General features: G+C 42.5%; 1 protein-coding gene across 2 annotated transcripts in view; it reads right to left on the bottom strand.

Moving 5' to 3' along the window:
* The window catches only part of TPD52 (tumor protein D52), a 347,528-nt gene that overhangs the window by 56,762 nt on the left and 263,736 nt on the right, over window positions 1-27,030 (bottom strand). For both annotated transcript variants that reach the window (XM_078687112.1, XM_078687111.1), the window contains exons 3-4: window positions 22,552-22,700; window positions 14,628-14,729 (exon numbers count right to left, since the gene is read on the bottom strand). In XM_078687112.1, coding sequence (XP_078543238.1) covers window positions 14,628-14,729; window positions 22,552-22,700 — 251 coding nt within the window. The remainder of the gene's footprint in view (window positions 1-14,627; window positions 14,730-22,551; window positions 22,701-27,030) is intronic.

Genomic DNA, 27,030 nt, shown 5'->3' with positions numbered 1-27,030 from the left:
CCCAGGGTGGGTGAGCTGCGCAGTTTGGTAAATGGAAGCTGCTGGGCCTGGGGAAATTGGGTGATGTTTGAAGAGGACAGGCATAGATCACATTTGACACCATACAGCAAGTATATGACATGGGAAAGGAGAATGGATGAGATACCGGCAACTGGGCCATGCATTTTGGGGTCATATCTGCGAGGGGGGAGAGCCGGAAGAAGCACCCCCCCCAGTTAGAGATTGCTCACAGGCCCATTAGTTGAGAAAGTGATATTGTTAATGTATAGTAAAGTAGTGAATAACTCCCCGGACCCCCTGGGACCGCTTAGGATGGCATGGGAGGGCGACCTGAGCCCGCTTGATGACGGGGCAGGGGCCGTACAGGGACCCTGGGAGGTTGCGATACACTCCCGATTCCGGCTGATCCAATTAAAGATATTACATCATATATATTACTCTAGATCAGCGTTACATCAATTGGGGCATGCTAATAGCTAATAATATGCAGTGTCAAAGGGGGTGTGGACTGGAAGGGACTTTCTATCACCTGCTATGGGACTGCTCGTTGATACAACCATGCTGGCTCGAAATTGGGAGGATTATGGCCGCAGTGGTGGGGGCAGAGGTCCCAGTCGAGCTATAGTGGTTCTTGCTGTTGATCCCTGGAGATGAGGCTTGGCCCAAACACACAAGACTGTAGCTGACGCTAGCCGCGGTGGTAGCAAAACGTACCATTGCAAAGAGTTGGGGAGCTTCCGTCCCACCGAGGGTGGCGGACTGGAAAACTGATTTGAACTGGTGTAGGCAAGCGGAACACACAATATACCGGAGTAGGGGGTGCCAACGAAAATGGGAAAAGATTTGTTGGAACAGGCAGGCTTACCGAGGATTGCAGGGAGGGATATGAAGTAATAGGAAGAGACTTGTTACTACACTGTGCTGATGAATTGATCAGAGATTGTTGTAATGACTATATGTAGACCGTATGGATTGGAAATCCATTGTGAAAGCGTCCTTGATGTATTGTTTTCTGAGCACACAAAAAAATAATTTATTTAAAATATATATATATTTTCTGAACAGATAGAAGCACTTTTAAAGTCATATCAGCACTCTAACAGACCTCTCATAGTTATTGAGTAGAAAGAGCAAGAGAAGGCTGTCATTTATTGTGTCTGCCGGTATCCCAGAGTTAATGGTTTTCAGTCCTTAAATGCTGCAAATCAGACAGAACACATCATAGAAGGTCGCTATATGACCAAACCAAAGTACACCACTGAACAACTGGATTCCACTGAACAACTGGATTCCACTGAACTACTGGATTCCAATGTCCCTTTTGAAAATCGTATATACAGCCAGGTGGCTAAGCTAGATCAGGCAGGTTCTAAGCTTCCACGAGTTTTGTTTTGCTGGTTTCTGGAAGCTTTGTTGTCCCTAGAATCTACAGCTTCCTAACATGGATAGTTGGCATGTGACACTCTAATGCAGACATACAAGGAACCAACAGTTTGGTTCTTTTAGCTTGGGGGAAAGCTGGAAGCTGGTTTTCCTTGGTTGAACAGACAAGTTAAGTGAAGGAAAGTACAGTTATTTTCTGCTTTCTACTTCGGGTAGTCATAAATTCTTGATACAAAGCCGCTCCAAAAAGGAGCATGTGCTCATTTTGTCATGTTATTAAGCAAACCTTTAATCCCTTTAATAGGGCTTTGAAGTCACCCAGGCACTAATCCAATCATTTATCTAAACTGGCTTACATTTCCTTTTGGCATAAAGTGACATGTCTAAATCTTGAGAGATTTATTTTTAAGCGGCCAAATTCACACAGTAAACTCCCATTGGTTTCCTGAGAGAAACTCTCTCGTCTTTATCAAAGGAAAGGTCATCTGTTAATCAGAGGAAAACGAGGAAGTCACCCACCGGGTTTGCAGCCAGTAGTTAATGCTCTATGCTGTAGGCAAATTTTAACCTCGGGCACTCATGGGTAGGATATGCCAGGTAGAATGTTCCCGGGCAGGAACATTAATAATTCGGTAAGCATATTCGTTTCTGCTCAGATTTTTATTGGCCTTGCTGGGTTAATGAATTGCAGTAATAATTATGAAGTACTAATCAATGTATATTAGAGAAGCAAAATATCAGCAAGCTAATTTTAGATTCAAGAATTTCCGTAAATATCATTTATACCTTATAATGATGATATATGTAGGTGCCACCACCACATGGGTCCCTTGATCACTTTGCCACTGGATTCAAGCTAGCCTGGCTGATGAGGGCTGTTAGCCTGACACCGGTCCCAGGATGCTTGTTTCCGGTCCAGGGAAGACATGGCTTGGCAGTTCGGCTTGGACTGTTCCCATGAGGCACAGGGTCAAGACTGTTTTGCATATAGCTGTGTCTGAACTGGGGTGGGAAAGTGAGCTAACAAACGATGAAGGATTCAACCCAGATCTGTGACTGGGAGCGAGTGTCTGAAAAGATTCAGCGCACCATCCATCTCCTTGTGTTTTCCACCACCAGAGAACAATGACAATTAATTATATATAAGACCATCAGGCTTTTAGACCTGTGTGTTCTAGGACAGTTAGGTTACAAATAATAGAAATTCAAGGAATTTCGATGCACATGTATATTTACAAAGAAGCAAGAGATGAAGACATCAGTTGAGGTTACAAACTAGGTAAAGAACAGAGGTTTACGATGGATCAAAGAAAATTCTTACACACACTTTATGATCAAGATGCTGTGGCACAGAAAAGCCTGATAACAAAAAGAGAAGCATAAAAACCCAATTAAAATAAAACTGCATATTTTTTTTTTAAAACCGTGTGTACACAAAAAACATTACGAAACTATGATCCATCTTACTAAAACTCTAATTTAAACTGTGACACAAGAGGGCCTAGCATGCTAATTCTATGGACCTTGTTTTTATTGCTCCAGAGCCTGTTGTCAAAAATTGGCAAGATGATTTAGGACTATTAACCTCTTGGATGCTATGGGAATTCCCCTGCTGTGCTGGGATTTCGTGATCCTCATACATTCATGACGAGCTGGGCTCGTCATGAGCGTGCGAGGAGGCTACTGCATGACGAGCCCAGCTCGTCATGAGCGTGGAAGGGGTTAAAAGATGGACGAGAAGTCCAAGCACATATTTGTCGAGAAAATGTAAAGGGCTATATTACAAAATGTATGCACCGGTGGGCTATCTTGGAATTGCTCCTCCAACTGTTCACAAGGAACATGGCCTAGCAGTTTGATCTAGATTGCTATTCTATTCATGGTCAACATCTTTTGGCGACAACACAAAGGAGAATAAAAATAATGCAATGGATGCTACCTAAAGGAATTATCAGCGGCTTAAATCAAATTAAGCAATCTTTCTATGATTTATTTGTAGTCTTGAATTTCTGCTGTTTGGGAAGGAAGGGGCTGTCTAGTTGTAGAAGTCAAGCCTGCTGCACCATAGGGACTACCAGCAGCACCTTTGCAGTGAGGCCCAACATAGTTCATGTGTATTTGGGCAAGTATCCGTTCCAGGCTAACTGGGATAGGGTTTAACAGTTCCAGATGGGCTGCTCCTTTTGGAACGGGGCCAAGACTGGCTTGCATTTAATAACTTGTTTTATTGTAGCAGATACTATGCAATTTTGCCAATCCAAACAGTAGTATGTAATAGATGGTGCTATTACCTTAAACAATTGTTTTTTTAATTTCCCAACCTCAGAAGAATTAAATACAGAGTTGCCCATGCTAAGATGTGGGCTAGCACCCAGCAGGCAACACACTCCGATGTCAGCAGTGTGCGCTTAACTTGTGAAGATATTTTGCTGCCTTTGAATGGGCTTTTTTAATTTATCTGTAAAGGACAAACTAGTCTAGGTGAAGAAGGGAGTTGCAATGTTGTAATTAAGCACATGATCAGCAGCAACTTTCATGACAGTGGAGACCTGAAAACTGCACGCACAATGCAGAGAAAGTCCGTTCCGCTCAAATAAAGGTGGATTCTAGTCCCCAATTGGTACAGTGGAGAAGTGCAGTATTTGCTCCTGCTGCTGGACACTCTTCACTCATTGTGCCATATCACATGCTTTTTACTGTACTATTATCTTGGTTCTACGCTGCATCTCATCTGCGGGCGATGACCCCTGGTGTCCCACCTCCAAGCTGCAAAAGTGGTTTTGTGCATCTCTACCATCCTCCACGAAACAACCTGTGCTGAAAGTGATGAGGGGTCAAATCCCACACTACCACTCATCTGCAGGCGTTGACCGTGGTTGTCCCATCCAAGCTGCACATGTTGTGTACATCTCTAGCATCCTTCACAAAAGAAACAGTGCTAATGTGTGGAAAAGTGGTCTCAAATCACGAACTGTTTCATAACCCAATAATGAATGAATACAAGAATTGTAGAACGGTATAAACAGCTGAAAAAATAAAAGAGGTCATTGAATCCACGATGTTACCACCATAGAAGATTTGTTTGTTGAGCACATTGTATTCAAACCATCTTGACAATTGAACTATAAATCATATATCAGAAACAGCTATTATACATTACCTCATAGCAGGCATACTAACTGAATGTTGTAAGCAACGTATACTTTATGGCAGCATTAAAAGAAAGACAGTAAATAGTTAGTAAGAGGAAGACAAAGAATGGACGGGTTATAAAACGTTATATGTTATCAAATGCCTCATCTCTCAACCAAGACAGGAAAACACTGACCAGGTCTTGATCAGATCCACAAAAAATTAAGCAAGCCATCAAACTCATGTATAGAAAGAATTTATTTATTAATTTATTTTTGCACACATGCGTTTGTCGCACACAATTCAGCAAGGGCAGAATTTAAAAAGTATTGTGAAATGGGTTTCGCATGACTGGCCTAGAAGAAATATGGGCACCAGGAATTCAAGTCCTCGATTTTTCTTTGAGCTGTAGCTGCAGTGCCACAGTAACCTCAACCACAGTAAAATATGGGACTGGTTTCCAAATATGTACACAAAACACCTTGAAGTGTTTATAAAACAAACAATGTGAATATATTGGATTACTCTGTCAACATCTCAAGGAAGCTTTGAAAAATACCCTCTCCCCATCAGCCAACCCCGCCCTCCGAAAATGTTAACTAAAATGGCAGCTTCAAGGATAAAAACCCTGAATATACAGTGTAGCCAGAGCCTGTCTTGAAATTAACCCATCAAGCATTTGGTGGGTTAAAGAGGATAAGGGAAGGGGGTCGGTTGGAGTTGGCCAGAATCCACTGGAGGGCAATTTTTGATCCAGGGTGACTGCTGGCGCCTCTGTCACTTTCTCCAGCTCCCCAAGGTTAATTGCAGCAGGCACAACGGGTGCTTCAGGAGAGAGATAAATAAAGAGAGAAGGAGAGAGCAGAGGGGCTGATGAGTGGTGGAGAAATACATAATTAATTGATGGAAGGAGAGGGGCAAGGGAGGAAGCGATGCATGTTTGAGCATTTTGCCACCACTGGTTAGATTCTCAGTACGATCTTATGTTCAGATGTGCCACCTTAGCTAGTTATTCTTTTAATTCCCTAAAGTTCCAATTTATTTCTTTTCTGATAATAGTTTCTGGGGACCTGCTCCTTGAAGGCTCCCTCAGACTCAAAATGTGTTACCCAGTGGTGAACAATCTGATAGGGTCTGAGATTGGGAGAATGTCTATTGGTATCGCTTCCATGTGCTTTCCGGGAGTAGTCCTGTGGTTTCTAGGAGTAGTCCCACTAAAGTCACGAAGATAAGACCCTGGCTGCTGACAGCTTTCTACATTTTCGGGGTATATGAGGGGAGCCTACTGGTCTCTACATGTAAATGAAACTCAGTAGCTTCGAGCTAAAAAGGGAATCCTTCTTGACCTTTTTCATTGTGTGTGAAAAATGTTCTGAAACAATGTGTGGGTAATAATTACAATATTAATCACAAACGTCGTAACATACACATTGAATGCATTGCAATTATTTGTGTTGTGCCTATCATTAATAATAGCCGTAGCTAATCACAAACAGTTATATCTCTGGAAATACTATGATTGCAAGATAGAGGATGGATGCTGCTTCCAAATGCCAAGACCAGCATACCCTCCCGCAACTTCATGTTCTGTTATTTGTATTCCTTGCAGTCTGGAAGCAATACTCAAACTTTCCTGCCAGAGCTATCAGTGCGGGGATGTAGCAAATCAACGAAAAGCAGATGTGGCTGCACAATGAACCATGGTAAGAGGACAGATCCAACATGGTTGGATAGATTTTGCACTTCTGTGGAATTCCCCCACACTAACTGCCAGTGAGTGGATTTCCTCAAGCTTACGGAGTATCATCTTGGAGCAAGAACTGTGTGGACCCTGCTGCTGTGGTTTCTTTCCGAAAGTGGAGCTACCCGTTTCCTTCTTGTTTGTAACAAGTCTGAACGCCCTTATAAGGTTCACCTCGTTGACACCACTGCGAACCAAGCCCGCGTTGAAGCCACTACACGGTTTAAGGAGTTCAGAAACTTCAATTCAGCACATTGAAGCCTTCTCTACACATCACCACAGCTGGAATAGAGCCGTCTAAAGAAACCACATCTATAATTGCAGGTAAGAAGATTAGTGACTGCCTGCCGAGCACATTCCCTCCATACACCAAAAGTGTATTATTTTGTTCTTCAAAAACTCTGCTGCTTTGGTCGAGGTATAGTACTCAGTTAGCCTCTGGGCTAATGGGGCGAGAGAGACCGCAATGGTCTGTGGTCTTGTCTCTGTTTCTGTGGGTCAAACCGCAGGCTTTTCCCATTTATCAACCATAAAGTCCCCACTGAGAGAGGAGTAGCTGACCTAAAATCTCTAGTGGCGCTGGTGATTACGCGTTCCTATTTTAAAGATTTTAAGCATCCGTCCAAAAGATAAGTTTATTTTACAGGATACAGTTACTCACTTACCAGAACTTGAAGACACTGTCCATTTTATTTGCAGGTTACTCACTCACTGCCAATCGCCACTGTGTTTTCTATATTTAATTTGTCATCCGTTTTCATGGATGGCAAATAAAGGTCTGTAAACTTGAACTTAGTTGTCGCGGGAGGACTGTCAGTCTCCATTTTACTGTGTTGTGATGGAGATTGGTTAAGTATTGCAAACAGTATATGTTTATGAAAATGATGCATGAACCATTCTGAAGGTATTGGGTTTTCACTCACCTTCAGGGTATTTGGGGTGTTCAGGATAATTTAGTGATCACAAATAATTTATAGATTTTATTGCGAGGCGCCATTGTTTTGGCACTGTAATCTGTTGCACAATAGTTTTGTTATGTATAGTTTACATTTCTACTATTTGGTTTACCTATATATTTTAAGACATTATTAAAGTTGAGTATCGTCACCTATGTTTGGACATTGACATGTTCACTGCAACAGTGATAAATAGGTCATACCCCATCTTAACATTAACTCCCCCTCCACTGTACTTGGTCTTGACTGCTTATCCGCATCTGCCTGAAGAGTCAAGAAAGCTTAAGTAAGCCACATTGTCACCCACAACAGGATATCTATAGAGTCCTAGTTAGTAAGGAATACACTTAATCTACCCAGCGACGATGCTGGATTGTTTCGCGAATGCAGGGACTGGGCAAAGGGCTGGTTGTTACTTAATAAGCATGGTAAGCCACATTGTAAACAATGCCAAAAAGTGCTTAAATGTAACTTTATAAATTTGGTTGTGGAAGACATAACTAGGTCCATTCCCCTGACTCAAATGAAACATTAACCTATGATTAGCATACATAAGAAAGGCGATGTTGTAGGATTTGACTAATCGGAGTCAGTTTTCACACATTAAATTAGCTGGAGGAAAGTGCAATCCTTGTGGCACACCTCATGAGATCTAGACAAGTCTGGAGAGAATATTCACCAGCTTAGGCAGGCATTATAGCCTTATTTAACACCAAGGGCATGGTCGGGCTTTGGTTATATATTACATTTGTCTAACAAGGACTTTTCATCATGGCTCTCGCATGGTTCGAGCGACAGAATAGGCAGACCTTTATGCTCTGAATGCTGTAGGACAATTCTCAGTGCATGAAATGATTTCCCCTTTAAAGTCATTCCCCATAACTCAGCACTCTAGCAATGGCCTAAGGCTTGTATGGCATCTGAAAGACCCATGGGATACCCTTGCTACGCTGTTGAAGTCTCACCCTGGGTTATTTCTGCATTGTTTACAGAGAGACAAAATGTTTGCCCATTATGATAGTCTGAGTAGTAGGCACCTATTGCTGCAACCAAACAGGTGTGTGCAGGAGACTCCTTGTTGTTTCAAACGCCATTGCTCATTAGCCAATCACAGGTTAAGGAAGGGTCTCTCCTCAACCCCGAAAGACCTCAATCTGGTTCATGAAGCTCGTAAGATTTATAATAGCACCTTGAAGGCATTGAACAGTAAGGACTGGTAGCTCCTGGAAAGTGTGCAGCGCTTACAAAGAATAGTAAGGTATTTTAGGACTTGCTAAAAAAATATTAGGCAAAGGGATGCCCTAGTCAACCCTAATCTGAACTGTAATGTCCAGAAGAGGGTTTGTTTTGGTGTTTGCTCCTTTTTAAAGTAGCAGTGAGATGCAGGAAATTGATGGAGGGCTAGGTGTGATATCAGATCTCATACCTTTAGAAGTGAGTCAACTAAGTAGTATTTCCGGTTGTGGGAGGTGGATCGAGCTGAACTTGACCCTTGTGGAGAATGTGGTGGTTGTTGTATTCTGATTAGAATATTAATTTTTAGTCTGCCACATCGCCTGTCACGGCCAGCAGAGATTGCACTGTACCGATTCGCAAATCGTTTTGCCTCTTATGCTTTTATTCCATACTTGTTTTTATTATTTATCTACCTACTATGGCTGTTCTTGTGGCAAAAAATGTTTTATGAATTGAATCATGAACACTTTTCAATTTTATCACGAACCCTTTTCCCACCCTAGGAATGAATTTTCCGTGAGCGTGCTGAACCTGTAATGCATCACTTACCTAAATACTGACTGCCCTAACCAATTGTAATATCTTGTAATTCTGGGTTAGTTAATGTTGGATTGAAAACTTAATTGCGGTCCCCTCCAATAAGAACCTCTGCATAACTGATCCTCACAACATTTTGATTCAGGAATGTAAATAAGACAGGACTGGTTTGGTTTGTAAGACGAACACTATCACTTGGCCATCAATCCCCCCTGTAGCTACCATCTGTCTAGCTTTTGCATCTGTTGTAGAACTTTAGGCAGAAGAGTATTAGGTCTTCCACATATTCCCACTATGACCTTTGTGCTCTTTGACTTGGTTGTAATAACACCCGTCTTTTGTCCAGGATGTTCGGTCTTCTGAAGACAACTTACAACATGGCGTTGGAGGCAGAAGCTGGTGTAGTTGATATGGGAGTGATTAGGCCTCAGGAAGTAACTGCCTATATTTACCGGGAGATAGGCTGTTACAGGGTGGATTCTCCGATACACTATAGGTAAGGAGTAAATGTTGGGGCGGAGGTCTGTCTGCTGGCTTGTTTTGTCTGGAGCCCAACTTTGGGGTCGTTGGACCGTTTATTAGCGGATTTATTATTAGTTATACTGAGAGGCTCACGTGACCTGTTTCATGTAGATCTGATTTCTACTAACGGGTCACCAGGGGCAGAAACAGGTTATATTTCCATTACAGTATGGTTATTTTGAGGAGTGGCACGAATAATCCCCCAACAGAGAAACATTAATTTCTGTCTTTGCATTCTGTGGTGTATGGTTATTGCTTAACGATAGAGCATTTACAAACAGTCTTCTCCATCCATCTTTGACTATGTTTTTTTAAATATACAAACTTTCTGAATTGTCTTGGGTATGGAAAAAAGTGTGAACCTACATGATTCTCTAAACCTGTGTCCACTGGTCTGTACTCACCTGGCAGAAGCTTGGTAATTATTCATTTCTAAGCATTTTTTTTTCAGTCAATAAATTTTATTGTATCGTTTGATCACTATATATAGTTATCTGTTCATTTTCTCTCTTCTAGGTGTGGTGCAATAAATAGTTTATTGCCTGCCCACCTAGCCCTGAATGAATTGCCTTAAACTCCCATTGGTAATGAAACATGTTGCCTCCCAAGATTACTGGTCAGAACATGCAATTTGGTTTTTAACCATGAGCCAGGATCTGAACTAATAAAATTGCTTTGGCAAAGCTTTTTGTAAATTTTTTAGTTTGGAGTGCATTTGAGCACTATGGCGTTTTGGAGGGCCTGATACGGGTTGATTGGAGGGGGGATATTGAAAGGGTTTGTATATGTTGTGTCCCCTTTCCATGTGTTCGTCAAAGTGGTGTCCAACGGTTATGGTTTCCCAGGCTCAAATCTAAGTTCTTCACATTAAAAAACTTTGCCGGTGATATAAGAAGCAGGACTCCGTGGGATTGCCATACAATTGGCTCATGGCGGTAGAATATGTGAGGCGTCTCCAATTTCTAAGCAAGAATGGCTAAGCACCCGCTACACAGTTGTTTTTGAGATTATTTATGCACACACCCCTATTGTTCTTTTGAACCAGATTATTTAACTGGTCGGTCCCCTCATGTAGTGTTTCTGACTGGGGATTTTTTTAAAGAGACTTATAATGCGCGCAGGGGATCTAATCCGTGAAATTTTCTTGGGGTGCAGGAAATGGTGGATTTGCTACTGTGCTGCTAAAGTACTAAAGAGGCTAATCCAGTTGGCCGTCTGAGCAAGAATAGTTTCATTTTAACACTTGTGATGTTAATATGTCTCCTGCATGGAGGAGACTAATCCATCCACCTACAGTCAGTACTAAGTTTCTGAAGAATTAGCCAATGACACTGGAGTAAAGTTCTGTGTCACCAGCGTGCTGGGGGAGGGAAATATCCTGTTGGGCATAAAGGACTCCCCAGCATTCTATGAAAAGGTTGAAAATAGGGGTGTATGGAGGCCCCGATTGTGCTATCAGTGAAGTGAGGATAAAGAGAAGTCCATTTGGACAAATCAATCAAATCAATAGCTGACTGAAAACAAGCACTCGCAAAGCCAATAGGTCATGGCCAAGCTATTGGCTTTCCCAATACATTTAGGCGACTGCACGCATACACATGCATAAACACATATGCGCATACATGTCTAATAATCCTGTAATGGGTTTTGCATTAATTTAAACCACATTTTAAGATGGCTGATGAGGCACACAATTTAATTGACAGAGGTTACATGGGCTGCCTTGTTAGAAAGGTAAATTTAAATGCAAAGCAAAAAAAAATATTTACACAAAACTGGATGTGAGCCACCTGGTAGCAGTTTGCAGCTATCGGGCCCTTATAATTTAAAAAAAATTCAGTATTGTCATTGCTTTGAGCAGGAGGGGGACAGGAGTGGGATGGGTGTTGGGGGAGGAGGGAAATTATGACAGCACTGTGAAGTGACACGAAAAATAGAGGAGAGACTTGAAAAATAGGGGGAGAGAGCAGGGGAACACATGCACTTCAATGGAGTGATGAAAATCAAATAAGCAGGGGAAGAATGCAACTCATACCAAAATGTTTTTGGGCAGGGCAAACACAAGAATATGGAGGAAAGCCATGGAGTCAGGTGGACACAACTGAGATAGACAACAAAGCCAGCCAATCAGGAGCAATGACCCAACCCAAAAGGCACTTTAAGTAGATTGGAAATAATAGGTCTGCCCTCAAACAGCCTAAGCCATCGCTAGCGAAGACCTAAAGAGGGGCTGAGCCATTTTAAGAATGGGAAGCTGATATCCACCCATGAGGTGAGAACTACCAATACAGACTGACTGTCAACGGTGTTGAAAGCTGCTGACAGTTCAAAGAGTACTACAAGGCAGATGCCACTGATTTTAGTAGTCGTTGGTTTGACGCTGATTATCTGGGTGATTGAAGGACGGAAGGTTGTCATGATAAACCATTCGTTTTAAGGAGTTGTTGCTGCTGTAATGGGGCCAGTAAAAGATGTTTTTCACTGTATGTGTGTACAGTCCCTATGTCGTGCACAACTGTGTTTAGTCAAATGATGAATTACTGGTTTATATCATAACTATATATGGAATGTAGGCTGTGCTGGGTTGAAGCAGGAACAGAAAAACAAAGAGGATAATTCAATTATTGTTGGCTGAGAGAATGCGTTTGAATAACTGCTGGATTTGAATGTTGGGGTGTTGTAATGTTTGCACATTTTGCAGGCTGCTTTGAGTGTTGCAAGGTCTTATGAGGTGTCTGAAATTTGTGCCATCTTTTCCAGTTTTCAGAAGTCTCTTGTTGCACTTGGGTGTATCAGGCTGCAATAGGTTCAAGTTTGCGTTTTTTATTTTTCAAAAAAGGGGACATGTGCTAGGGAGGTTTATGGCCAAAGTAGTTCATGACCAAACAGGATGGTGTTACATGGTGAGATGAGATTGAGAGCGACAAGGTCGATATTCGTCTTAGCCTGCATAACAGAATTTGGGATGCCATGGCAAGTAGAATAAAGGTGCTCCACAGGCTTAAGGGGAAATCATCCAGAAAGATCACGGAGGGCTGGTCTTTGATGACAAAAGTTCAGAGCATTTCCTTGATACGATTATGATGACATTCTATGTTAGCTTAAGTAAGCCAATGACAAAATGTTTGCGGTAGCCGGATAGTCATTAGGTCAATTGAAAGGAGATAGACAAAGTCGGTTAAATGAATGTGTGGTAATGTATTCAATAGAAGTGGGAGAATGAGGTCAGTGACACAAGCTGCACAGTAGATTTTTGGATGACACTGAGGTTGCTATCAGCACTGTGGGTGCAGGGCTGGTGTGAAATGACATACGACTGGGTTGAGCTCACTGAAGGCAGGTAAAGAAACAGGGCATGCCTCTGTGCTGAGAATGTCAAGACTAAGTGGAGGTTTGCTATGCCTGTTGTGTGAACAGTTATGGCTGCATAAATGAAAACACAACATTTTGAATACTGGTCAAAATAGAAAAATCAAACGCAACTTATATGATATTCTCATGTTGATGCCTAGAGTGCAAGGTTCAACTCAAAGCAAACACTTTTTAAGTTGCATAACAAAGTGTTAAAAATTGATGTCTACTACAAATGGCGATATACCCTATAACCCCCAAAGTAATCAGGACGTCTTCAATTGCATATTTCTACTTTTAAAAAAAAGAAAGAAAAAAAAGAATACTGTCCATGAACTCAAAGCCTTGTGTGAAGCACCATGGTACTAAAGTTCCAATTGACTAATATACCTCTAAAGACATTTAACCTGGCAGTGGTCGGAGGGGTGGCGAGTGAGAGGGTTGCAAGGGTTCCCTGTACACATGCTTTGAACATGGAGCAGTTACAAGAGCTGATGAACATTAAACTTCCAATCATCTGTTTGTTCAGTTTGAACATAGCACAGTTGAATGTGCCCAGCAAAGTCACACATCATGCTCGATTGTGAAGTTCTAATCAGAAACGAGTTAGGTGTTTGTAACTCCAGTACTCCAGAGCTGGTATCTTTCATAGAAGCACATACCTGAATAATTCCCATTGTCACACTGGGAATCACTGGTAGTTTTAAATCGCACTGCACTATGTTAAAATGGCCACATGCCAAAAATACAGTGTTTGTTTAGTAGCACGTCCTTCTGATTTGAAATTAGATAAACTTTGGCCAGTTAGTTGAATTTGAAGAGCACTCTGCTCTACAGATGTCACCAAGGCACAGATGTCACCAAATCACAGATGTCACGAAAGCACAGATTTCTACCACATATCGTTCATGAGCTAGTCTCAGAACAGAGCTCTGCTCTATTTTAACAGATTGGCTACATTTGTCCAGATTTTAACTTGTTCTTCAGATTCCCTAGATTTCTGGCATCGCTTATTTCAGATAGACTGTAAAGTGAGTTGTATCATGGGTTATTTCACTTTTTTCTGGCTCAATGGAAAAGTATAGGTCCTCAAAACTGTCGTAATGTGGACAGTGAACGGTCTACCCGACAACCTTGATGAAAAAAGACTTGCATGTTATCCATTGTGACATCTGTAAACTCTTTAAGGCTAGAGAAAAGAGGCTGGCCCCGTTTCTTCAGGAAAGACAAAAGGATTCCTACTCCATGTCAGGGGATATATTTGCGTGCAGTGCCCTTCCAGGCACTTCCATAGAGGTGACTGCCAAAGGGAGACATGTAGAGCTTCCTGAACTGGAATTCTCCAATGAAGCGCCCAGTCATGCCTGCAAGAAGGAAAATCTCACTTCCTACATCAAGGAGCGTAAAGAAAGTGTATTGCTCCTGAAAATCAGAAGGGATTCCCCGCCTGATGACAGAATGATTCAGGTAAGTGAATCTATGAAAGATCCAGTGCTGGAGAATCAGCATGGCGGATGCCAAGCCTTTTTAAGCGTGAAACGACAGAAGCAGTTCTGGGCTACTTTATGCCAAAAATAGCTATTATGCTTAAACCTCCAGCTCCAATTTGTAAAGAGTGTCCAATCTGTGTGTGCTCTAAGTGATCATTCAGACACCCAGTGAGGACACTGGAGGGGAAGCACAGAACCATATACTTCTTTCCTCACCCTGCCTGGACATGAACTAAATACTAACATAAACATTCTACACAACAAGCATGTGAAACTCACTTCACATCTTCCAGCTTTTTGGTAATAGCAGTTCCAACTGATGAGAATGCTGCTGAGGCTTTCTGCCCAGCCTGGCTTAGAGTTTCTGATGTCTTCTTGTACCTATGAAAAAGCATATGGATTACGTTTGAGATCAGATATTAAACAACCTGCAACACAGTAGATAAAGGAACCCTTAGTCATTTTAAATTGAAATTTTAACACATCTGGTGCATATATCAGAGTAACTTCTTGTCAGTACAGCAATATTTTTTTTTTTACAGATTTTCTTTTAACATAAACCATAAATATCAAATGTGATACATCGTTATTGCAACCACCGATACAAGTATAGCCAACAGTAGAATGGCTCATTGACTTGATAAGCAATAGCATTCATTCCATTCCTCTTACAATATTTGCCAGACTGCGTCGAACCTCTTGCATTTCACAACTTTAAGTCTATGTTATTTTATACTCCCTCGTAAAGCCAGATCCTCATGTGGTCCTTTTTTGCCTTCACACAGAGCGTCATCCTACATTATTAAATTCTCTACAGCATCTACACACTTTTACAAACTTTCTGAAGCAACCTGTACTAGCTTTCATCTCGTTTTCTGCCTTTATGAATCGCCACCTACACTCAACCGTAAGAGCCTAGGGGCTTCCGCATCTCGGTGCTACTAGGCTTCCATTCACTAATGTGGTCATGGTACATCAACATCCTACACTACCAACAGTTGTGTAATCACTCTCAAACATAATTGGGATTTCCAAAACACTTTCCAACAAACATTTTATTCTGTTTTAACCAAAACGATGAGTGTTTGGACATTATTAAAAAGTGTGACAATAAGGTTCCTTCTGCCATCCAGTCTTCTTCACAACGGTGCGAGTTGCATCTTTGTATAGCGTATTCTAACAAGCAACCTCACTTGCAGCAGACAAAGCCCCGTTCTGATAGACGCCTCCTTGGTGCGGGCCAGTCCTATTTCAATCCTAGATCTTCAATACTACAAAAGACCTTTGCCGGTTTGCATTAGGGTTCCCTCGCCTGTGCAGTGTGTTCAACAGATCACCATAGATACAAAGGATTCTGCCTTTTTGATCATTAAGTACTATATCGGTCTAAGTTCCAGTGATGACGAGTCTTGCACTTTGAGAATACATTTCCCCATGATATGCTTTAGCTGTAAATATTTAAAAGATCTAGATGCGGTCTAGTTCAACCTGGAGCTGTTCATACGTTTAGACATTAGTCAACTCCCAGACAGTAACCAAAGTGGACACTCCTATATCATTCCACTTTTTGAACTCTGCCAGGGTCTGCAAGTTCCTGAGTATCGTCCTCACCCATAAGAGGGTCATTTTAGTCAGTCTTCTCATCCACCTAATTTTCACCATCAGGCTGTTCCCATGTTCTCGCCAAAGTTTCTGTAGCGGTCAGCAATGTCAATACTGTCTAAACACCAAATAACACATGTGGGTACTGTTTCTTCCTGTGTCTCGGTCAATCCTCAGGGCTGAGTCTGATGCCAGAGCAAATGCCAATCGCTTATTAGTTAGCTGAATTGCAACATAATATTTTTGTACAACCCTTGGGAACAGCTTCGTGTAAAGGGGGAGGTTGGACCCAGGATTACTTAATGCTGCAAACGGAGGACTACCTTACTTAACCATGCAGCTCAGTTCTTGTACAAATGAATCAACCAATCTGTATCAAACAACGAATTCTAAAACAAATCTTCTATATCTTGAACCGAAAAAGATATTTTTCAACAGACAAGGTTGAGGGATTATTCACCAAGTTCAGGACCCGACAAAGGTTTTTTCTTTTGTTCACTTCAGAAGACATTGTTAGAAATCTAGAAAACCCTTCACATCAAGGCCTGTGAGGAACTGGCCGTCAATTTATAACAGAGAGAGTACGAGGTGGGGATGGCCTTGATAAAACCATGGGTGTTCTGACACCTGGCTCAATGACAATGTTTGTAGTTCACAAGCATTTATGCCTGACTTTTTGATTGATCACATGGCATGCAGCCCCATATAAATGATTCTTTGGGGGGGGGGGGCAAACAACGGAGGTCCGTTTTTCAACAATGCTCCCAGCAGCAGTCTGTTGTCTGCAGTTCTGTAAAGTGTTACACAGATGTCTATTGGTTTAGACCTCTTACTGACACAAGTGACATGTCAAGCAAAGCCATTCCAAGGAGTCTGTCCAAGTAGTCTCATGACCCACTCACTGTTCGTGGTGGGCAAATCTGGAAACTGGTTCGCCTGTGTTTAAATCAAGTTGTGGAAACACAAACTGGATTCAAAGGTAGGGACACCCTTTCGAGTACTTCTAAATGGGTAGAGCACAATGGCCTTCATCTGACATGCAATTTTTCTATCATCTTTCAGCTCCATTCTGATTTGGAAGGCAGATCAATTAAGGTAGGGTTAGCAACAAAAATGGCCACTAGTATATGCATTATTATTCCAAGACCACAATTGTTAACAGATTCCCATAATCCACCCTAACCCCTTCCCTTATAATGTCAGCCCTATCTTATCAGTGGGCTTGAAAGCTACTTCTTACCTGAGAGTCCTTTGTAAGGGCTAAGTTCAGTATGGTGCTACACCCTCCCTCAACGTTAGCTTGGTTAAGTAAAAATGCATTCTTCATCTAGCTTTTGTCCCTTTCCATAGATCCGAAGCTCAACGCGCATCCAGTGGAGCCTTGGAGTTTCATAGATGGCCACAACTGCCAGACTGCATGGCAAAAAGCAAAGGGCATCAGGCCGAGAAAGCATGCTTGTTTCTCAGATGGACTCGAGCGGTTCCTGAGTACCTGAAGGTTGTCATGCTTTAGGATGAGCGGGATAAGGGTTGAACTTGCATGGGAGACCATGCCTGAGTTCGTAAGTTCTGCAGTGGGTAAATGATGATAGAGTGAAATTAAAAGCAGTGAGGTGGTAGGAGAGTGGGAGGGCCAATGTAGAGTAGTGAAGTGAGTAGTACAATGAGTGTGAAAAGGTGGGAAGAATGGGACTGGTGATGAACCGTTCTTTTGTGAGAGGTAGAGTGAATTGTGCAGTTGGCGGCAAGGTTGCTGAAGTGGATGTCTGCAGGATGGTCAGAGAAGAGGTGTGGGTACCAGTAATTGGTAACTATCATGGGGCAGTCCTGTCTCAAGAGGAGGCGAACCCATATGAATCCAAGAAGGAGTGAGAGAACAGAAATGACCACCAGACCGAAGGAAAGAGCAGCTACTGCACGCTATTGTCAGCAAGATAGTGCAACTCTGTCTTCCTTGCCACAACCTAGTGCCTACAATTACCGCTTGCTTGGTGGCAAGGTAAAGGTGGGTAATGTTGAAGAGGGGACAAAGGGAGATTTGGCTGTACATGGTCTTCGAGAAAGTAAGCACAAAAACAGCTGGGGTCCTAGGGTATATTAATTACCCTACTTATCTCACATCACATCACTTCCTAATCTCACCTTGGCATGAGCAGGTCCTATTTCTATCTTTCAATCCAAGTTTCACTCATCGGTAAGTCGTCAGTAATATTCCATCTTGTACCTATTCTTAGGTGCTTTAACCTGACGGAAGATCCCTTGAATACAGTTGATCCTGAGGAATTGTAACAATAAATATTCTTGAAGCATATCGGCCATTCTTCCTGTGATTTCTTCCCCACTAATGTGACCTAAATATCGAAGTAGTGCAAATCTTTTTACAGTAAATGGTTAAAGCCACAAAATGCATCCTAACTGAAGAATAGGAAAGCCTTGACGTAGCATGTAGGGTAGAACATCTCAAACATAGCTGATTAAGGGGGGAAAAACCTAAAAGATTTAAACCGTAAAATGTTTTTAATTACAAGTAAAGCACATATGTGAGGAAGGTAGTTTCACCTCTAAGAATATCACTATAAGCATAGGATAACCAAAAGGGACTAAATTATAGGCCTGGAGAAAGAAGATAAGCCGTAGTTTTTACTTTTCGTTCTGGGCTACAAGTCTGTTCTCTCTGACATCTTGAAAGGCAGTAGGGATATTTGGTTGAGTGCACATGTTGAGAGTAACGAGGCTTGTCCTAATTTGCGGATATGACAGAGTAGGAGATATAGCACTATCAGAAAACATTACGGGGCTCTAAAATGAATACAGCACAGTAGAGCATTATGCAAGATGTCAAGGTCTCCAAAACTAAATTAACTGTGTTGACAGTCACAGCAAAATTCACACTATTAATAATCAAGCATCCCACAATACGAGTCTTCCCTAGAATTACATTTTTTAAGGCAACAGAACAACAACTAATCCTAAGTGACTACACTCAGAGTGGTAGCGTCTTAGCAGTGCATAAAAATATGAAATAACCACAGGAAAATCCTTATCCATAAGGTCCCCCCCTGCAACACATTTTGAGAACATTAACAGCATATATCATACTGGATCTTTTGCATAGGTCAATCTAGCGTAGGATTGATTGGGACCCTTTAAGACAAAGTGGCAGTGGTTGGACGATGTGCTGCCGATTCAACACATGGGACTGTTAAACCTCCTTAAGGAGAGAGGATGGTAGGTGCAAATGGTATCATAGCAAAACTGGATGACATGGTTGGCAAACTTTCTTAAAGACTGATAAGGAAAACATTACTTACCTTAACATTACTTAAAGTTTGAAGTGCTGTATATTCACATGCTCTGAATACTCCTGCAATCGAGTGAGGGGCTCGGAACATACTTCCCCTGAAATTCACAATGCACAAGGACACACACTCCATCTTAGAACATGGAGCAAGTGGTAGCACAAAGCCCACTGGATACCAGGGTCAATTTGCAAGGGGAAATCTTGACGTTCCCTTGTTGCGTGTCAAGGCTTTTCCTGTCTCGGCAAATATGCATGGCCATGCAAGTAGGGTACCGTTTTTATCGGGAGAAGTGTGGAAATGCCAGGTGGTAGGAATGTTGTAGATACTAGCAGATTCCTTCACTTTCCCTCACAGAAATTGGAGGAAAATGTGAGATTTTTGTGAAAGGTTGCCATTTGCAGGGTATTCTGGGTAAGACACATTACCCTGGACCCCTTAGGGTGTCTAGATTTCAGACATATTTGGACAGGTTCCTAAACTTGAGGAACAGAATGGGAAAAACTGTGCCCACTGGATGTGGAAGAGTGACCCTTTACCACAACAGCCCTGAGGGAATCCTCAATTGCCCCCCGTTTAATACAACTTTTTTTGCACAGAATTTATCTGACCCAGAAAAACCTTTTGGCAGATGCAGAGAAGCTCAAATCTACCCGGTCTTATATGCGATACACAAAGGGGGGACTTTCTTTAAACTACCTGGACATGCACAAAACTTTACCTTCCTATCGACCTCTCTCAGATAATGGCCCTTCTGAACTTGGTCGAAGACAAGGGCTTTACACATACTGAAAAGATCTTGGTCCGATTGTGCCTTGTGACTGGGGAAAGGGACATAGCGCAGAACTGAAGAAATCCTATTTCCCCAGTTATATCCAAATGGAGGGCAGTGGAGACATGCATCACCCTAAATCAGCCAATATATAATGGGCACGGATACGTTATCAAGCTAATCCTATGTTAACACTATCTTACAAAGAAAATGTATATAAATTGCTTTAAAAAAAGGTCTAGTATGGTAGGATTCCCAGGTTGGCGGCCCGGGCCTTAATACTGCGTTTAATAACATTGCTAGAAAGGATCACTTTTCAAGGTGAACTCTTCATACACTACGGTTGTGTTTGGAGGCTTTTCCGGTCACTAGTGATAGGACCAGCCACACAACTGTGGTAGCATTTATATCAGAAGTGTGGGAACAGTGGGTGGTAGTAATTTTGTGCATCTCCACAGATTCTCAACTTTTCCTCACAGACATGTGAGGAAAATGGGTAATTTTAGCTCAAGTTTGATGTTTGTAGGACCTTCTAGGGTAGAAAGCTTTATGGGATCCACGGAAGTTACACCATCTTGGACTTCCTAGGAGATCTAGTTTTCAGAAATGTCTGGGTTTGGTAGGTTTCCTTAGTGGTGACTGGGCTTGGAGTCAAATACTGCAGCTACCCATATCTCATGAAGAGGCCAATTTGCAAGGCGAAATCTTGATGTTACCTTGTATTTTGGGGCTTTTCCTGTCACACCCGACAGGCCAAGCCACACAAGTAGAGTACGGTTTATATAGGGAGAATAGTGGGTATACAGAATATTGAAACATTTGTTAGTGTCTATACAGTTTCTCTCCATTTTTTGGCCTCCAAATAGAAGCCAGTGTGCAAGAAAGAACACCGTTTGCAAAAGGCCCTCTGAACCACACGAAAGTATTGGTAAACTAAATTCAGAGTTGAACAAATAAAAACTATTCTTAAACTCATCATCTTGGGTACATTGCAAAAATACATAGGTTTCGTACATACCCATTTTTCATTCATTGGATTGTACCATCTTAATTGGATCATGGTTGGTGCAGAATGAAAAATCATTATAAGCTGTAGGTGAGATGTTGTCTTTGAATATCAATTGATTCTGGACAAACAACAAGCACTATACATCCTGGAGACCAGAGAGTCTGTCTGACGTAAAGTTTTAATACTTTTGTAAACTGGCTATCTTGGCAAAACAAATTACAGATAAAAATGTCACATATTTCAATTTTTCCTACATAGTGTCTTTTTGAATTTTATCAAATAACCTCTTGCTGAATTCCAAATTTTGACAACTTTACAGAAATCTATAGCTTTTCAAATTCACTTACTTGTTTATTTTACAACTTTGCCTATTCCTGGAAGCAGGAAACGGGTGATCTTAGTACATGCAAAACTTAAGCCGAAGGAATTTAAAAAGAAAAAAAACACCCTTTCTTGCACAGCAATCTTTCACCATTCCCCTCAGCCCACCAAAAAAGACTCAAAATGTTGCTTTATTTGGGTTATTTTCTTGGTTCCTGCCAAGGGAATCTACAAACCCTGGGTACCTTAAAAGTCGCCAAAGTGTGAAAAAGGGATACAAATGTGCCCAGAATTAAATATGTTATGCAGATGTAAGCACAAACTGCCCCAAAGATCCAAAAAGGGCACAGGTCAGCACTGGGGGGTGGGCGAGGGTATGGGGAGGGGGTCAGGCGCTTATGCCTTAAAGGGTTAAAAAACAATGAGTAGCTGAAGGTTTCAAATATGACAAACTACTTGGCAGCTCAGGGACTACTGGGAGGAATAAAAAACAGCAAACGAGGCCCAGGGGTTCCATATTAGGAATAAAATACCAAAGCTATAGATTAAGATATTGCATGCGTTGAGAGTTCCATGGGCCTACAAAGGCATTGGCCTGGTCTCGAAACAGCTCAGTGATTGATTTCAAATATCCTTATAATGTATGTACTGTATTTATCCCATGAATAAAATGCTTCCAGATTATGATAGCATAAGTAAACTAGGAGTGCAAAAACATAGCCATGGCTCGAGGGGAATCATAAGCCTACCTGCATCATCCAAGAGAACCATTAACCCCTTCGGGGCTGATGACGAGCTCAGCTTGTCATGAGTGTAACCTGCCGTGCGCTGATGACGAGCTGAGTTCGTCATGTAACGCGGTAATTTGCAAAACGCAGCGCGCAGCGGGGAAACCCCCAGCGCGCATGCGGTTAAAGAGCAGAAATTGCACTTTATAAAAAAGACACTACATAGCAACATAGCAACGTTAACTAAAAGACACCTGCTGTCCTGTTGTAGAGGATTTAGTTGACGTAAACATCTGAGAGTCAGCAACCCCATGCGGTTTCGAAAAAAACCTGGGCCATAGGGCATGGTTGGGAGCAGCAGTTTTACCCTGTTACTCAGGCTAGACCATTACAGGTAAAAATGCGCCACATGAGAAACAACTCCCCCTCCATCCCAACAACATTAAGTAGAAAGTGTGGTGTCTAAACATACACTGTTGTAGAAGCAACATCCTGGAGGCCTTTGGAAATGTTCTGTTTTAGTTCAGTCAGTGCCGTAACTCCCAGTTTTCGCTTAATTTCTGCAAGATGTTTTTCCTTGGCAGCTAACACCTGAGAAAGCGTATTGATTTCATCTTCTACCTACGGGGAGAGATAAAAAGCATCAGTAAATACATAACTCAACACAATATTATTACTATTTTTTTTACTATATTTATTTATTTTGGTTTTTATGTCATGATAAACGGCAAAATAGGGTGCAAACTTACAATTGAAACAGATGTAGAACATCAAAGGAAGCAGGAGTACATAAACATCGTTTACACAGGTTATGCACATAGCAACAAGGAGTAGCATCAAGAAGGCTGAAGTGCATTAATAAGTGAGATGACCTTATTGTACAGAACTGAATTGAAATTACAGCGAACGGTCCACCGCATCCACAGGTAAGTCTAGGCCATAGTATTTTAGCCAGCTCCCCCAAACCTTAAAGAATTTGCGTTGACACCCCCTACTCCTGCAAGTTACTTTTTTGCCTCCATGTATAGGTCTGTCCCCTTCCTCCAATCTCCTAACATCGGTACTTCTGGTACTCCTCAGCAACGCGCCACATTGCACTTGGCAACAACCAGCCCCAGGTTGCTAAAAAAGGAGTTAAGCCTGGGGTATGTCCACATCACCTGGGATACAGAGTAGAATGTATTTGGGCTTGAAAGGGATATCTGCTCCCAAAACGTGACTGAATTCCCTCACGACCCGTGAGGAATATTCATGAATAGCTGGGCAGCCCCATATTGTGTGCATAAATGTCCCACTTGATTCACTACATCGCACAAATTCTGGGGACACCGCTCTCCCCATGCGCTGTAGGCAGTCACAATCTGTGCAGTATTTTGAGCTGTATCAGGCACAGCCAGGACATTATGGCCTCTCTTGGATGCATTAGGGCTGCCTTCCAATCCGCATCATTCAGTTCTCCCACCTCCCTCACCCACCTGCCTCTGAGCTTAGTTGATGTATCTGGGTGAGTAGTGCGCTATACAAATTTCTGAACTTGGTATATTGTTGTTGAATATCTTGTAAGTGAGGATGATCGTGTTGTATTCAAGCTTTTCCATAAACAGTCAATCCTCCAGAGGGGCATATTCGGGTATATCCAAATCTCCCAGTCCCTTTGCTTGCCAAGCATGCCTGAGCTGTGCATATTTTCAGTATTGTTTCGGATTCATTTGGTACTCCTGAAGGGTCAAGTTAACCTCTTTCATGAGATCCTCGATCTGGGAAATCCCCAGCAGATTCCATGCCCCAAAGCCCTAGAGTTTACCCTGTTCCCACATCAACGCTCCTTCCCACGTGAGTGTTACCACGATTATCTTGCCTGCCTAACTTGTGCCTCTAGTGGCTTCCTTCCAGGCTCCAAATGCCACTTGCGTCGCTGGAAGCAACTGTTGAATGTCCTCCCCCCGTATATGTAACCAAATATGACCGGATGGCGAACTGTGCTCGTGCCAGCCTGTAAGTAGAGTGTTCTATGGTGCAAACGGACAATCATTTATGGTCCCCATGATTGCCACCCAGTACTATGCTGTAACACCTGGGAGAGTGATCCCACCGTTGTATGTGTTATGCTGAAGCGCCTTGAGCGCTATCTACTGGTGCCCCCCACTCCATGGTAAAGTTCTTAGGTCTGCTTCTAGCTTGGCGAATTTGGCCTTTGGTACTGGATAATAGGAGTTTTGCAAGGCATATAACAGTTTGGTGAGTGTGACAACTGCCCTCCCCAGCAGCGCAAGGGGCAACACACGCCAGTGCTCTGCCTCTTCTTGGAATTCCAATAGTACGTGTACCAAGTTTCTTGACAGACATTTCCCTGTGGGGAGTTCCATAAATGACCAAGCATTGGAAACCATTGGTCTCCACATGAAGCATTCGAGGGAGGATAGCTGGAACGAATATACCATAGGAGTGGTAAAGCACTGACTCACCCGAGTTGATGTGGTAGCCACAATGAACCCCATAAATCTCAAACATCTGGAAGATAGCCGTAATGTTTATCACAGGCTCAGTGACATACAGCAACATATAGTCTGCGTAGAGCAAGACTTTTTCCTCTTCTCGACACGTTATTATTAAGCCTAGAAAATCTTTCACTTCAGCATTTTAAACAGAATTGTACCATGGCTCTCACCACTTACTGAAGTCAAACAAATAGAAATCTCCGATTAAAAAAACTGACTACAAGCAGCACATTCAAGCAACCGAAACAATCGGGTTTTGTGTGGTGCAGTTATTTAGCACTTATTGAAAGCTGCATAGCTAAAGATGTTAAGCCAAGCTGTAGCTGAATTTTAAAAACGAATAAATCCCATTGGCAAGGATGACTTAACTGGGTTTAGGGACCTAACTCCTGCACGATATGTGCTCCCTACGACTATGAAAATCTCATCACCATATACCATAGGGTACCTATACAGAGTTAGGAAACACATTAAAAATGCCTTTATTCATCTCACTATCCACTCCCTGTTTCTAGAAGTATAAAGAAGGCTAGTGGCTGAGCACAGTTGCCTTAGTGCCATTTTTGCACCTCCAGACATGGCGGCGTGGCAGTCATCAGCTTTTACAGTCCTCTGCGACTCAGAGCATTTTGCAGCACACAGTGGAATGACCGGCTGCCAGCTATCATGAAGAGGTCTTCGCGCACGTAAAGACCGCACCAGCCAATCAATTCTTTGTTTTTTAATATACCCTTCTTTCCTTTGGATCAGGCGAGGTTAGGGGTCAGAAGCAAATGACACACCTAACCTTGGACAGTGTCAGGAATTCAATTATACTCGTTCACTATTGGGCAGGGCAGGCAGAGAGAAGAATAGACACCTCCCTCACTATGGGCTAGTTCAGAAGAAGTTAAACATATATCTTCTGTTGGCAGCTTTGTAAAGAGTGAATAACAAACAAACACTTCTTAGGCACAGAGGGACAAAGTGGCCCTGGGATTTAAGGAATTCCTCCAGCCATTGTGCAAGGAATAGATACAAATATAACCATCCCCGCTGTCCACAAGGTAATAATACTCACTACTCCTGCCCTTGTGCAAGGCTCGGGAAAAACACTTCCCCACCATGCTCGGGCAAGTTGAGGCCAGCAGAAAATCCACCCCCCCTCCCTAGCACACCAAGGATAGATTAAAGACAGCTAATAGCCCAGTCTTAAAATAGAGTTTAAGCTGGCACATTGGCCCCATCTCTGAAAATTCCCATTTTCTCAGTAACTGAAAATGAGTGCACTACGCTGCCGGTGTATTTTTAGGTCTCGGCCTGCGAAAGACTGTGCACATGCGCAGTCAAGCTGGCGAGATTTAATGAGGTAAAGTATTTTTCACTAGCGAGGTTAAGCCCCGCCCCTCTTTTCCATTGGCTGGCTTCACCGTTCATGCTAAACGGTGGCCAGCCATTGGAGAAGAGGTCCTAGTGACGTTCTTCTTTCTCTTTTAGCCCCGTCCTTTGCAGACTGGGTTCCTTGACTTACTGCTGTGGTAAAAGCTTTCTTATCTTCTTTATGGGGCCATCTGTTTCGCCCCATAAAGAAGATAAGGAACCATTTACCACAGCAGTAAGTCGGAGTACCCAGTCTGAAGGGGATGGGGCTAAAAGAGAAATTTCTTTCATGTTAGTATAATCGCGGCACCCGCGCTTTATTTATAACATTTTAAAAGTAATGCGCAGGTGCTGCGATTATACCAAAATGAAAGAAATAGATGTTTTTTCTATTTCTTTCATTTTGGTATAATCGCGGCACCGGCGCATTACTTTTAAAATGTTATAAGTAAAGCGCGGGTGCTGCGATTATACCAAAATGAAACAAATAGAAAAAAAATCTATTTCTTTCATTTTAGCATCGCCGTGTCTGCCGAAAATGAGCACCTCGAACATCATCACCACCACAAGGCTCATAAATGATGGACAACCTGCAAACTGCAACATCCGCGATGAATGCTACAAAAAGATTTGTTGAACTATAGACATTGAGAACATGTATTGAAGCTGTTGCAAAGAGAGCGGGTGCATTGTATCCCAGTGTGTTGCAATGGGAAGGTTACAAAGTCTCACCTCTTCTGGGGTGTAGAGGACGAGTGATCGCACCCCCTCTTTTTCGCAGATTTAGAATATAAGGGGTGTATTTATCAAGCACCCCTTTGGTATCCAGTGTGATTCGGTCCAGGGATGCACGGTATGCAGCGGCCCGTCTGGTTTCCAGTGTTGGCAAATGGGAAGATGTATACTATTCAGGGGGGCACCCCCCTACCCCTCCGCGCTCACCCCCTCGAGGCCAAGTGTGCGGGAGCCAGAGGCTGTTGGATAGATGCACAAACTGACCCCATGCACAGAGGCTACATATGCGCCCCCAGTCACTCGTCCGCAGGGGCCGCCAAGCCGACCCCCTGTGGGGTACCTGGACAGTCAAGGGGGTG

The sequence above is a fragment of the Lissotriton helveticus genome, chromosome 4_1 (genome assembly GCF_964261635.1).
Source record: "Lissotriton helveticus chromosome 4_1, aLisHel1.1, whole genome shotgun sequence".
Lineage (NCBI taxonomy): Eukaryota > Metazoa > Chordata > Amphibia > Caudata > Salamandridae > Lissotriton > Lissotriton helveticus.
Note: the sequence above shows the minus strand (reverse complement) of the source record. Positions and strands in the feature narration are given on the sequence as shown.